Genomic DNA, 15,482 nt, shown 5'->3' on the forward strand with positions numbered 1-15,482 from the left:
AGAGATATACTTCATAAGCGCCAAGTGGTAATTGGTCCTAATATCTCAGACTATAATATACTTTTCACGGCTGATGGAGGTAGAAAGACGTTCGTAAAAAAGTACACAAAAGTTGATAAGGCCTCTGCTTTTTATTCGACAACTACTCATGATCACTTTGTAGTAACTCTTACAAATATGACAGAGATACGTTAACATCGAACGCATAGTGCAATGTTCTAATGGGTAGAAAAATTAGATATTACAAATATATTATTTTTATTTATAACAATCTACCCAATGCTCAATTTATTTGAAATTATCAAGTCAAACCCTGGTAATGATACCTACATAGTGAAAAACACAAGAGGTACACGAGTCAGAATGATTATAAATCGTTTTTACACTTGTCTTAGTGATGAATTACATATATCAATAATCAAACTTCTTGGTTATTTTTTAAGTGAGTGAGCATGATTAGATTTTTACATTATATGAAGCCACATGCTGAATAAATCAAAACTTTTTAACCAAAAAAACTTTTAAAAATATTTTACACAAATTATTTGAGCTATTGATCCCATGTCGTGATTGTCTTAATATCTGCAGAGTGGAACAATTCTCGTCCAAGAGCATATAAATATGATGGGGCATGAGTGCCAAGATTTGTCAAAAATAAACTGACAAGACCTGAAGGTATAATTTCCCATTTTGGGACCCAAACAACCGGACCTTCGCTAGGCTGATGATAAACTAACCCTTCGTTAATTAGTTTAGGCTCATTTGGCGGTAAAATAACTGATGGACTATCCAGCCAATTTGGCGAACTATCACTGGGATTAGCAGTAGGCTGTACAGAGAATGATGGTGTTGATCGAGAAGAGTGCTTGAATGGAATAGGAGAGAGTTTGTGATGCAGTAAACAAACGTAGATCTGAAAATTAAAAAAGGCGCCTTTTGATTAAATGAACATGAATATTAACTTTTCTTGTCTTCAAAACAATTCTTTGCAACCCAAACTCCATCTATAACGAACATATTCTCTAGTTTAATTTATTCAGCTATGAAACCAGGAAAGGTGTTTAGTGTTTTATCACTAAGCAGTGAATCACTATAGTGAATAATACTTTATTTCAGTCAGTCCATACATTTCAACTTTACAATAGTTAGCAATGAATGATGTAACATCGCAGTTCATGGGCATCATATTAACCAGTGAAGATGCAATAGACGGTATTGAATATATTTATATCAGAAACATTCACGTGTGACTGTAAGATCATGAAAATATTCATCAACTCTGTATATACCAATATATCAAACCATTTGAGTGAAACGCCTATTCACACTTCTTAAAAGATTAACAGGCGTTAGTTAAGCAATAATTATACAATCGCTATGTTAAGGATTCCCATTACATTAAAACACATGTTCCTCACCACGGCTCTACACTAATATATGTTTTGTAATTAAGAATAAAATCAATGCCGAATAAATGGTGGTTGGTCAATTTGACAATATTTTCTCTAAACTAGTAATCAACTAGAAACCCGACAGATGTAAAACCAAATCGAAAGGCACAATCATATAATCGGTTGATTATAGTGATTCATTAGGTAAGAACAAAGCAATTGAGTATAAACATTCAATGTTATTCGTAAAACTAATAACATATAATTCGGGTACAAGGAAAATTAAGTAACCAGATTGTCAAGTTAGATAGATCACGTAAAATACAGTGAAATAGGATTGAAAATTTTGAGAAACTTAGTAACTATAGAGAGGGCCGTGGTAAATTAAGAGGATGAACGAACCTTTTCTATATACAAAGACTAAGTTTATTGATGCACGTATCTATTGCTTCTGCTGTATGTAAAAGATAGAGTCTGGAAATATATGGACCAAATTTGATGGAATTCTATCAATAACTTTATAACATACATCTTTATCAACATGGCGACTGCCGTTTGTTAAATATGACAAAAAGAAGCCTCTGAATGCCCTAGTACGGCCGGGGGTGGGGAGAGTCCGCTCTCCCTCTCAGAATGCTCTAATATGGCTACGCGTATACAACCAATATCAAGGATGTCCTACCCACTGATTTCTAGTGATGGGGGTGTTGCTTACGAAATTGAGAGAACGAAAAACAAACGTCCAACGCTTTAACCGGGTTAGTGAGTACAGAGGATCCGCCTAGGGGAGTTGGAAAACCCTAATTTCAAGCCAATTGTACACATAGGCTCCAGGATCACCGGCTACTATGAGGCTACATCACCTAACGTTGCCCCACTGCCTGGTGGACTAGACTTCCAAGTTAAAGGTTAGGGGAGTTCTCCCCTAAGAACACCACCTGCTTCCATTGGGGCTTCCGAACAGTATGCCAGCCCACACGCAAACTAAATGATAACTGTAACTAGAAAAACTATTTAATCCTCATTCTCTAAATCACACCTAAAACTATTCGTTAATATTTGTTTTTATTTTACATCCTTTATTCCGCTTTTCTATACTCCTTTATTCTTCAACTCCTACAGCAGCTCGCCTATGGTGGAAATTCTGTCCTACCTAAACGATCACAAGTCATTGATTGGTTGAAATTGGAATGCCACCATTAAATAAGAATTCTGAACTGACCTTTCTGAAATCACGTATGCCATTCAAACAGCCTTCCTCCTGCACACTAATCTAAATCGGACAACGGTTAGGCTTGGCTATATCTTTAGAAAGTCTCAACATCGATTTCTGTTGTCGATCTGGGACCCTTATCCATGACTTCAGTGAAATACTACAAATTCGCTCTCCATCTGTCGCTTCGAAAAGCTTGTTTCGTGTGAATTTATCCGGGGAACCGGTGGCATCTCTGTATTCTTTTTCTGGCATTAGCGTTTCACAAAGAGCTATAGCTGAGGCAACACTAGTCAACTGAATTCCCAATAACAGTTGATAATGTGTTGTTAGATTAGGAATCCCCATCGAAGTGAGAAATCGGTGTGAGAAACGATGCCTTCTTGTTATTACAGCCTACACCCCAGTAGATTGTAACCAAGACGCAACTAAGGATGAGTTCTACTACTAGCTAGATGATCTTAAGAAAATGAGTCTTATGGGTGTTAGAGTGCTAGCAAGAGATTTGAATACGCAGCTCGGACATCTAGGAACAAAGAGACGTTTGAGTGGCCGATGGGGACTTGTTGGTTGCAGGTTAGATGACGGTGACCGTCTACTACAACTTTGCACAGACCATAATCTATTTCTGGCTAGCACTAACTATCGGCACGGTCACTGCCGATGTGCTACCTGCCGTTTTCCCTCCGTATATCAAGCCTGGACTCAGATTTATCACATAGCGATCAGCTAAAGCTGGCATGGTTGAGTACAAGGCTAACACTTCCTTAAGAATTCTTATCTGGACTCTGATTATGCCCTTGTTTGTGCTGATCTTATCTTACGTTTCAGTGGCCAACTAATTCATTGTCTTAAAAGGATCGTCGTTAGAAAATTGGTTTCAGCTTCTGTCACAATCAAATATCAAACCAAGCTAGGTCAAAAGCTAGCTATTAACGCACCAAAAGTATAGGTGAGCATTGGATGCTAATGCATGATACCATGAAAATAGAGAGTAAAGTCACTGGCAGATGCGAAAAAAAAACTCACTTATAAACACTAGGATCCTACGGGCTCTTTACAATTCGTTAGGCACGTTGGCCTACTCTGACTAACCATGAGTTTGATGACAAACGCAGGTTTTTACGTAATGAAGTTGTGCAAAGTCTGGGTAACGGCCTAGAAGTCTTGTCGTCGGAACATGCTAACGAGTTTGAAACAGTAACTGCATCTGATAACTATCCGAAGGTCTTTCAACTCATTGGAGTCACCGGAAGAAAGAAGTCTGGCGCGAGTGGAACAATCTGTGAAGCTGATGGGATGCCAATCAATAGCATCTATTGACATCTTGGACAGTGGGCAGAATTTTTTGAGGAGCATTTCAACTGATCTGTTGCCCCGGCGACCTATCAGACTGTCATGCCCTCCATGGCATGTGACGACTGATCCACTTTACAAGGCTAAAGTCCTCAAGGAACTGCAACTCTTAAAGCGTTACAAATCACTAGGCCCAGATGACTTACTTCTGGCCCTTTTTTAAGATGGTGGCGACTTTCTGGCCAAGGAACTGACTGAGTTGTTTACAAAGGTCTGGCAACCAGAGAGTGTTCCAACATTGTTAAATGAGTCCATAGTTGTCCCTATCTTTAAGAATGGTTCACGCCGTTTCCGCAACAACTATGGGGGGGATAAGTCTACTTTCGATCGCGTCCAAACTATTAGCTTTCGTCACACTTCGTAGATTGTTCAAAACCCGAGAAAGATCGACCTGGGAGGAGCATGCTAGTCTTCGTTCTAGTCAAGGATGTATTGATCATTTATTCACCCTCCGCCTAATGTTAGAACACCGCCATACTGATTACAGGCCAACAACCGTTGTGTTTCTTGATATTAGGGCCACCGTCGATTTTTTGGACAGGATAGTCTTCTGAGATTCTTTGTTGAAGGGCTACCTGAGTTTATTAATAGTTTGAATGCCCCATAATACAAATACCTCAGGTAGAGTGATGGTATACAACCGTCCTTATCCTTCGTTTCATCAATCAGTGGGGTTACGCAGGGTTTACCAGTCACACTATTCCTCTTCAACTTTGCCATCAATGACGTTCTGGAAACAGCTCTGATGGATGCAGGTAGTGGTGTGGACCCGTTGCCTGGAGAAAGAGCACTCGACCCTGAGTATGTGGAGGATACTGTCTTCCTGTGCGATGATACCCAAGCCATGCAATCCGCACTTAATCAGTTGGTAATTAGTGTCCGTAGGTAAGGTATGTGCTTTGCACCTTCGACGTGCAAAATACTTCTACAAGACTGCCAGGACCCTAACCCTGCACTTACCATGGGTAGTGAGTAAACAGAAGTAGTTGAGAAGTTCGTGTATCTGGGTAGCTCCATAAGTGCTGGTGGTGGCGTGAGTGATGAGATCAATTCATGTATAGTGAGATCCAGATCGGCTTATGCCGATCTGGGCCATCCTTGGAGCCTTCATGGTGTTAGTATGGGTGTGGAAAGTTGGATCTATGACGCGTCAGTGAGAACAGTTTCTATCAATGCTTGTGAAAGCTGGCCTCTCTGAGTTGAGGATGTTAGACAACCCTATGTGTTTGATCATCGTCGTGTCCGAAGGATAGCTGAAATCCAGTGACAAAACAATGTTGATAATGTAGAGGTTCGGCATCGTGTGTTCGGACACAGAGACGATAATTCAATTCGTGCCACTATCTTGACTTCGGTAGCTTGGACATGTGCTACGAATGTCGTTCCAGAGAATTCCACGTCGTGCATTATTTGCCGTCGCTGGGACTGGTTGAAAAAAGCGGAGGTGGTCAGTGTATGACATGGTGTCGTGATATGAAAGGAAGCTGTACAAAACTGGCTTCTGTTAGTCCTTTACGACTCCCTGATTGGGGTCTCAGAGATGGTGTAACACAGTGGACAGAGACGTTATCAGACATGGCTCAGAACAGAAGCCAACAGCAACCCTTCTGTAACCTTTTACTCTCTTTATAAAAGTGAGCACTTCTTTTACTAAAAGAATTATTTCCCGTTGGATGTTTCTCAACTGAACTGCTCCTATCATTAATATAATTATATTATTGTTATATATTGCCCCCAAATGCCCTGGTACGTCCGAGAGTGGGGAGAGTTCGCTCTCCCTCTCGAAATGCTCTCACATGGCCACGCGAATATATAGCCTCTACCAGGGAAGTCCTACTCACTGCCTTCTCGTGGCATCACTGTTGTTTACGAAATTGAAAGGACGAAAAGCGAATGTCCGGCGCTTTAACCGGGTTGGTAGACGCGGAAAGTTCACCTAGGGGAGTTGGAAAACCTTGATTCTAAACCAATGGTGCATATGGGCTCCAGTATCCTGATGGAACGAATGGCGTATGAACCTGTTGTTGGTCACCGGCTATCATGGGACTGCATCTCCTCACGATGCTTCACTGCCTTGTGGACTAGACCTTCAGGTCAAAGGCTCGGGGTGTGGCCCCCTAAGAAGATCACCTGCTTCAGTCTGGGCACCTGGGCAGTATCATAGCCCTCACACAAATCAAATGAGATTTGTGAGGCGCATATTTATCTGGTGCTTCCTTGTACCAATATTTGTGTGTTTAAATAAATAAAATAAATAAATTATTGTTATATCACTTTCATACACTAATTTCTAGTGATTTATGTTCCTTCTTTTTATTATACTGACTTTATCTCTTCACAACCTCATTTGTACTGTAAGGTGCATATATGTTTGGTGCCCCCTTGTACCAATTTTGATATGTTCAAATAAATATAAATCTTACTACTCTCTTTTCTCATTTGGTCAACAAAGAGAGCCGATGTTCAGAACTACTAGTTCCACAAATAACATTAAATATTTATACCTAGTTGCCTTATTTTTATTGTTACTCAATGAATTGCTATAATTAACCGATTATATGGTTGTGCCTTTATATATATATATATATATATATATGCTCAAAGCAAACAGATCACCATGAAAGAAAAACGAATAATTACAATTGTGGAATGAATAGCAGTTGGAAATCTCAGGTATGATGAATGGTATTTATCGCAATAATGGTGTGGTTTAATTTAAACGAACGCACATTCTAACCAATGTTGTTGTAGAAATCGAATAAAGCACTCAGTCGGATGACATGGATCTTCGTATTTACTAGTCTTAAGGGTATTGAAATAACCAACAGCTAAATGCTATCATGAGTACATCCAAACTGCTGTAAGCGGAAAGCGTAAACGGTGACAATCGACAATATGTTAAATATTGCATGATGTAATTCATTTACAACGTGTAGATTCGTGCGCTCAACCGTGAGCCACAATCAACATGTGAAGGCTAGCCCTACTATGAGCCTGCTTGAACCTAAGTAAGGTGAGACTCGAATCTGAGACCTGATAGCTAAAGGTCAGTCTTAACCATAGTATCTATATGTAGCCAGTGTTTATCGTATCAAACAGCTTACCGGGATCGAGAAGCTTTTAGCTGCAAGCATAACGCCGTAAGTCCCCACTCTAGCTTTTAACGTTCCATCAGGATAAACAGCCTGGCAGCTAACAATTACCTAGAAGATTAATATGTCGCACAAATCTTACTTTATTTATTCGCGACATCAAGCCGAAAACATGGCTATCAGGGACCAAAATGACATCGACACTATCCTTTGATAGTTCTTCAGCTATTTTATGTCCCTTTTAAAATTAAATGAACTGGTCTACTAATTACCAAGTTGTCAGGATAACATTCACACACTATAACTTTGAAGTTTCTTCCTCTTTTCGCAGCGTGCTAGAAAAGATAATATCAAGAATGTATCACATACACGAAGAAAATGGTGTACTGCCTTGGAATACCCTGAAGTCATGATGAGTTCATCGGAGTGGATGAAATCCAGGGATAAGTCACCCAAATTTGTTAGGCAAGACTTTACCTCAAGTGCCAAATCATCCAGTGTGCTAACAATAGGCTCTAAAATATCGTTACGAGAAACTGTTTCATAAGCTTCATTTCCTACAGCAAAAAGGCGGTTCTACAAAAAGGTCAGGCTTATATCAACAAACTGTTAAATTCTCCTCAAAGTCTGCGTTTTCTCCCATTTGGAACCTATATAACAAACATATATCAGTCAGGAAAACACATACTTGAGTGCTTCCTCGCGAAAAGCTTTTAAAACCCTCAAAGTTGTATTGAGGACTACGGTGTTATCATCGGAGTATTTACAGAGATCATGTAACTTTTTTATAATTAAATCAATCAAGCTCCTACTAGTGTTAGAATTAAGACAAATTACTTTAGATCACACCACTCTCCCGACTCGACAATGTGTTTTAAAACGTTGAGCGTTGAAAGTGATGTTTTAACTGACGAATTTCTAAAAAAAGAATAAAAAAACATGAAACGAACTACCGATTAATCGATGGTATTTGGAGCATTCAGAGAGTTTTTGGGTATTTCTTTGATAACAGTGAACAATATCCCAAACAAAAATCCACAACCTATGAAACAAAAACAAAATCATCATCATAAATTAGAACAAATCAAGCGAACTGCAATAACCAGTTGTATACTATCGAAACAGCAACATTTTTTGTCATATTACGTATCTACTGTCTATCATTTACATAATAAGATCTTGCTGTATTACGACGAATACCACTATTCAAAATTAAGATGAAAATTATGATTGAAGGTTTCCTTGTTTCCCCTATGGTTAATTAGTTACTTTTTCGATGAGGATAAAGTAATCTTAACATAGATTCGAATATGCAAGTCTGATATCTGCCAGTCAGTCAGCTACAACGTAGAACCAGGCATATATATGCATCTCATTAGCACAAGATGAACACCAAATTCATAGAAGTAGCTCATTTAATGGTGGTAATAAATAAAAGAAAGGTTGTATATAAGGATATAGAACAGGATGAAAGACAGATGTGGAGCAATTTTAATCTCATATTTTAAAGGCAGACAGAGAGTATATACACCTACGCCATTGTGATCGATTCTAAGCCGTCACACAGAGTTTCCAACCATTGGTTACGATAGTCACGCGAACCCCAACCAAGTAGTCTGCATCTACCAACATGGCTAAGATTAGAAGTTAGTGACTTCAAGCACTGATGCCACGTTTTGGTTTGGCCACCCCTAACTCTTTTTCAACCATCCCCAATACTAGTCAGCATAGCGCGTCGTGGTAATCGGTGTTCAGGCATACGTAACACGTGGCCCAACCATCTCGGTCGATGAAGATTCACAACTTCATCAACTGATTTACCATCATTCCCTAATACCCTGTATCTAACCTCACTATTACTTACCCGGTGATCCCAGCAGATGCGAGCAATATTTCTAATATATTTGTAATCAAATACTAGTAACTTACGAGTATCTTCTACTCTTCATGACCACGTTTCGCAGCCGTAAATTAGAACAGAGCGGACTGTTGCTCAGTATACTCGTTCCTTAATTGATAGACAGATGTCTCGCTTTTGTTATAGGCGTTGTAAGTTGACAGAAGCCAAATGAACTTCTTGAATGCGCACAGAGATTTCGTCAGATATCAACCCATTAGGGCTGATCAGACTTCCAAGATAAGTGAGGTTATCGACGCGTTCGACTCCTTCACTCCCTATCCTTAGTTCAGGTGTTGACGCAGGCTAGTCATGGAGCAACAACTTGCATTTAGAGGGGGAGAAATGCATTCCAAATGTCCTTGTATTGTTACTCAGTGCTATCAAAAGACTCTGCATTTTGTCAAAGTCTTCACCAAACAGGATTATGTCATCTGCGTATTCTAAGTCGCTTAGTGGACCCCCTGGTAGGAGATCAATTCCTGAAAATTCAGTCGAAGAGAGTGTTATTTCCAGCAATAGGACTATAATGAAGTTAAACAAAAATGGGTATAGTGGACAACCTTTACGGACACCACTTGATGTTGTAAAATCAGATGACAGTTCGCCATAAGCTCTCACTCGACTGGTAGTGTTCGAGTAAAGAGCCTTCACAAGGTTTATGTACTTCTGAGGTACACCTTTCAATGACAGACACTGCCACAGAACCTCTCGGTCTACAGAGTCAAATGCTGCTTCTAATTCAAGAAAAACTATCATTGTCTGACGCCGATAAGCATGTCTGTGCTCTAAAATCTGACGAAGAGCGAATATGTAGTCGATACAGCCACGGCCAGGTCTGAAGCCAGCCTGATTTTCTCGTGTTTGCAGTTCACGAGTCTTAGTTAGGCGCCCGATAATTATTGATACTAGTATTTTAGATACTATATTAGTCAGACTAATCCCTCTACGGTTATCACAGGATGATTTCGACCCCTCCTTATATATTGGGACAATAAGTGATTGTGACTAGTAGGATTGGATTACGTCCAACTCCTAGATTTTAGCTAAAATATTAGTGAACCTTATATTTAAAATTGGACCACCATATTTAAAGACCTCTAGAGCCAATCCATCTGGACCAGCTGCTCCTCCTCGTTTCAGATTAGCTATAGCCTTTTGAACTTGAGCTAGAGTTGAGGGACCGACTTCAATGTTCCATTCAGACATATTTGCATAGTGTAGTAATTATTACTATTCAAAAAAGAGTATATGTGACTGAAATCAATCTACAGGAATACTACTTTTAGTCTTTTAACTGGCCGGAATTTTCAAGGATTATAAATACAGGGAGCCAGAGAGCCAACATAGTATAAGCATAAACTGAAGGTTTTTACATCTTACAACAGAGAAAAAGTTAAACAGAACTGAAGATTATAAACAAATTGAAAATAGAATCAATGTTAGGAGAGCAAGCCGATAAGATTACAGTTTTTGAGGAATAAAAACTATAGCTTTATACACTAAGATTGCTTGATACAATTTTAGTAAGCTGTACTGATTTCCCGGTTTCGGGAAAAATGCAGTTTTGGGTAAGCTCCATTAGAAAATTCCGAGGAAACAGGACGAAAAACCCCGAAATCCCCTCTGGTCTGAAGTTGTTCCCAAAACAACTTGAAACTTGTGGAAAACCATTTACGTTCCTCTATAAAACCCCAAAATTCCCCCGTTTTTAGGAAAGCATACGAACTGTATTCAGATATCCAGGACTTACTATGCACATGAGCTTATCTCTTGTACCTTAGTTCATTTTGAAAACTTTGCGTAGTTCTTGAACAATCACGCTATTGCTACCGACATCAACACGTCTGTTCTCACACACACACACACACACCTAGCTTGTACAAACGTCTTCCGTGGAACTAAGTGAACAATTTCTAGAAGACAAAATATGTGCGAACACTTAATCACAGTTGATTAGCCTCATCGGAGTAGTCCTATCTTGCCAGAATTTGCAACAACAAACGCGATAGATATATCCATCTGCTTTATAAGCCAGTTACGTAACTGGCTTTATGGAAACAGTAGAAATAATAAGCTCATTTACATAAAGCTTGCTCTGTCTTCAAAAACAGTGAATAAAAAGAGCTGTTACTGTAGAGTCACGAATGGCAACACGGATTGGTAAAAGATAATTAAGGACACATCACCAATGTATAAAGACTCAAGGTGTTACGGTTACCACAAAACAGCAACACATATTATACAGTTTGAGAAAAAAGAAAAAAAATAAGAGCAACTCCAATGAAAAGTTAGATATAGTTCGAAATAATAATGTAAAGAACGGAATAACACCCTACCTCGAGACAGATCGGTAGTAAACGACCTCACGGACAAGTTCAAGGTCTCTGTTCAGTTAGAGCGCGCACAAAGCTTTTTCTAGCTTGGTTTCATAAAGGGATTGTGAAGAAGGCAAGCTACGCGTTCTCGCACACATGCTACATGTCGTTATCTATCAGATATGAACAGCGTTTTTACCGTCATAAGTCAACTTTCGTAATGTTTGTGCCTGTTACATAGCTTTTAGTCCAGTTTATTAGTAGTTTGACGTAGTTGTCGCTCACAACCTGTGTGAATGTTTAGTCAGCCTAATGTGGCTATTTGTAACAATACAAGCTCAAGCAAGTGAAATTTGCTATTCATCAACTGAAAAATAGACTGCAATAAGAGTTTTGGACAAAAATAAGCTCTAAGACTTTTTACATTTGATTCACCTTCATAATTATGGTGGTGATGAGTATGGTTGTTGTTATTTGTTTTTGAAATGTAGGTTGAAGCAATTAAGCATCAAAATATTTTCCAATAATATATAAGTCACTGATATATATCCATAATCAGTTTTATCCATTGTAATTACCATCGTTTTTTACTGAACTGATATATTATATAACATACCTGAGAAAAAAAAGTCATATGAGCAACAATTGACGTTGATAGCCTCTTCTGCCCGCTATCTGAACAATAACAGGAGTCGTTTATAACATTACTATGGGTACCACATAAATTAGCCAAATATTCTTCATAAGTAAATCGATGCGTGTTTGTTTTAAGCATGGTAACTAAAACATGCGGTTAATACCAGTTTACGATGTGTCTGTTATATGGTGTAGAGATTAGTCGTTCGCGCGTGAGATTGATAGATCCTGGGTTCGAATCCCGTGGGGCGGGATCGTGGATGCTCACTGATGAGGAGCCCCACAATGGGACAAGATGTCCGTTCAGTGGATTCAGGTCTTCCATGGTGGTTCAGTTGACTCATGATCTCAACCATTGAAATAAATTTCTATTGACAGAATCCGAAACAATGACCAAATGATAAACAAATTCTTATTGCATGTTGACGGGTAATATCTAAATAGTGCCTACCAATTATGTCATTATTGTATGTTAACAGTAAATTGCTAACAGTATTATGAACATTGTAAATGGATTTTTCTCAGATTTCATATTACTAATTGAAGTCTTTGAATCTGTTTATTTGATGCCTGCAGTTTGTTTGTTAACATCAAATAACTAGATGAAATTCTAGGTGTGATGGAACACGTAGAGTACTGTTTACAACAAGTAGGTACATCTTATCAGCTGCTATTTCATTTGATACTAATAACAAAGTTGATTAGTTTGTTTCACGATTGACCTGTTTTTCAGAATTGCATGAAGCTGGGAAGGTCCTGATACATTTTCTGCCATGCAATATATGGATTCTGTCAACTAGTTGAAAGGCTCAAAATTAACCAAGTCAATATCGGTAAACAACTTAGCGAATTACTGAATATAGAAGATTATGTGGAAAAACATTTTCCAAGTTGAAGATAACTACGTTTTATATCGACTACTACAGTGTGTATTTATCTAATGAATTATCTAACTATAAATATAACAACTGTACGGTTTTTTGCATTATAAATCTTGTTGGTAAGTATAATTATAGTCTAGTTTGGCACTAATATTACTTTGACAATAAACCCAATCCGTAAACGGTAAATTTGTCATGTGATTGCCTAATCTGTAAGATCTTACGTGGAAGTCGCATCACTGTCGACACTAACTCATCGTATCATGATAATTAACAATGATACTTAGTACTTCTGAAGTACACATTTATGCTGGGGATATAGTAATATATTTAATGTGAATGGTAATAAGTTATACATATTGAGCACGTTTGCAAGACTGAGGCTTGGAATCCGATCGAATGAAAGTCTTCACATCCACCACCACCGACCTCAACCTGTTAGATGTCGAACATACATCTTTTCAGTCATTATATGCCTGGCTTCGAAGACCATGTGGTTAGGAGACAATACCACTACAAGTATTCATCCGAATATACTGTCACAGTGAAGAAACTTGTGCATGCAACGCAACATTCCATCGTAACATCTAAGCTGATGCAACGAAATGGGTACTAATAAAGCAGACACTGAAGGCTTAAAATCCACTTAATCACCAACAAAAATCGGATTATCAAACAATCCTAGATCAGGGAATTAATTGAAAGGAATGAATTAGAAGGAATGAACGAATCAGAAAGAAATTCGGCATAAAAATACTATGAGACTTTTTTGCACAGTTCTTACGTGCGCTGTAGAGCTACAGGCTCTTAACCACCTGACCCTCGAAGCCGGACATACGATGCCTGAGAAGGTTCAGATTCAACACTTAGCACTTAAAGAAGGCCAGGGATAGTGAATGCGTCATAACAGCTGAGGTTAATTGGTTAAGAGTTGACCTCAAACAAATAAGTATATGTAAAAACAATAGAACGTAAGTATTCATTCACTTCTTTATTTTGTATAGACATTATATTTCCTACTATCGTATATTGAATGTTGAAGAGCTTTGTATATTTCAACAGGTAATCCCCCTCTCCACTGTGACTGGCCACGATCCAAATAAAGACCTATTCACTGCTTACCCAGTTTTTTCTATCAATAAAACGAGGGTTACCTTCTAGGCACGAAAGCGTAAAACATAACCGCAATGGCGTGACCAAGCCATGAAGGCACGATGACTATGCATCTTATTCCGCTTCATAGGAAATATATTATTCTATGTCAGCCCTAATGTGTTCTTCAGGAATGCTGAACATCATATTGCTGACTGTCACGTAGGATAAGTCAGTATGCATAACAATGTGACTACCTAATCTTCAATCGTGAAATAAGTCTTTTATTCTAGTAGCGAAGACAACTTCACTTCATCGACCTAGACCACAATTCTGCAGTGTCTTCCCACCAGTCGACTGCACAATAGACTGTAAACCCTAATCTACGAACCTTGTAATATTTTTCAGTTGATTGGTATGTGTTTTTGGAACTGTATTTTTTTCCATGTCACTTAGACCACTCGCCTCACAAAACACAATAAAAACCTTAGCCTTGTGTTATAAACCTCCATTTCACAATGTATTCCTATTATACATGAAAGGAAATGCATGTGACTAAATGTATATATCGTCAGTACACCATGGAGCGAGTCGAACCAACCAATATTGAACAAACGAAGATACAAATGGTCGCCGTTTCATAAAGATAAATAAGATGTATAATAATAAGGTAAAATAAAAAAAAATTAAAAAGCTATAAACATATATTTTAGTTTATTTTTAACAACATTACATTGTAGAACTTGGATTCTAGGTAGCGGTTTTCAGTGCCGCATCATAAACGAACAGCTTATATGGATCATTCATCATCCCCTATCCGTTTACAGTGTCTTATTGTCGACCAAAAAATTCGGTGGTCTCTCAATGATCCTTTGTACTCTTGTACTTTTGTGTACTTTCATCGTTTATAATTTATATCTAAAGATGCCACAGTTATTCAGGTGTTGAAAGAGCTTTTCTCCTGAACACCTATAAAATTGAAAGATATCAACCCAGTCAAAGCAGAATTCAGGAACCAAGACGTTTGACGTTACATTTAGAAAGTTATCGATATGTTGAGAATCTATCTATCTAAGCTTGGTAGTTGCTTGCAAGAAATGCGTAGCTCGGCTTGCCCTATAGAAATGACGTTTAAGTTCAAGTCTCTACATACCATCTTTTATGGCGGCCAGCATGAAAGTAAGTAATCAAAATAGAAGAATTCTATATTTCGATCTGAATGTTTTTGTTTTTCGACACTTTACGCTGAACGACAACCTTTATGATTTGCGCGCAATCTTTGGATCTTCACATGGTAACGCCTGGAATTATTTCTCTCGTCAGTGCAAATTACTTAGTTGTTGTTACTTAAGCGAAGCTTTTTAGGACTCGGTGTATTAAACGCCTAGAAACCTATTGCACCACCGAAATTTTACTCCAGAGTGTATAAATCTCGACTAATTATAATAATATTGTCATATTATATAATAATATAATCTAATAATATTTAGGTCAAGTAACAATTTCCTTTGAAAGTAAACTTATGTACGTAGTACACGCACGCACGTAATATGTGTTAGATACACATGTATGGCACATGGTTTTGATAAATACCTTTCCTTATATT

The 15,482-nt window shown here is 38.2% G+C and overlaps 1 protein-coding gene across 1 annotated transcript; it reads right to left on the reverse strand.

Moving 5' to 3' along the window:
* Positions 1–243: 243 nt before the first annotated feature.
* Smp_014620 (putative translation initiation factor eif-2b beta subunit) lies at positions 244–8,031 on the reverse strand (the record flags this gene model as incomplete). The annotated part of the gene is made up of 9 exons (XM_018795712.1): positions 244–913; positions 7,065–7,163; positions 7,195–7,290; positions 7,325–7,387; positions 7,422–7,628; positions 7,660–7,702; positions 7,741–7,860; positions 7,890–7,970; positions 8,006–8,031. 9 exons carry the CDS (start codon positions 8,029–8,031, stop codon positions 551–553), a joined length of 1,098 nt encoding a protein of 365 aa, XP_018649996.1. The 3' UTR covers positions 244–550.
* Between the last annotated feature and the right edge of the window lie 7,451 nt (positions 8,032–15,482).

Source organism: Schistosoma mansoni, chromosome 2 (assembly GCF_000237925.1).
Source record: "Schistosoma mansoni strain Puerto Rico chromosome 2, complete genome".
Taxonomy (NCBI): Eukaryota; Metazoa; Platyhelminthes; class Trematoda; order Strigeidida; family Schistosomatidae; genus Schistosoma; species Schistosoma mansoni.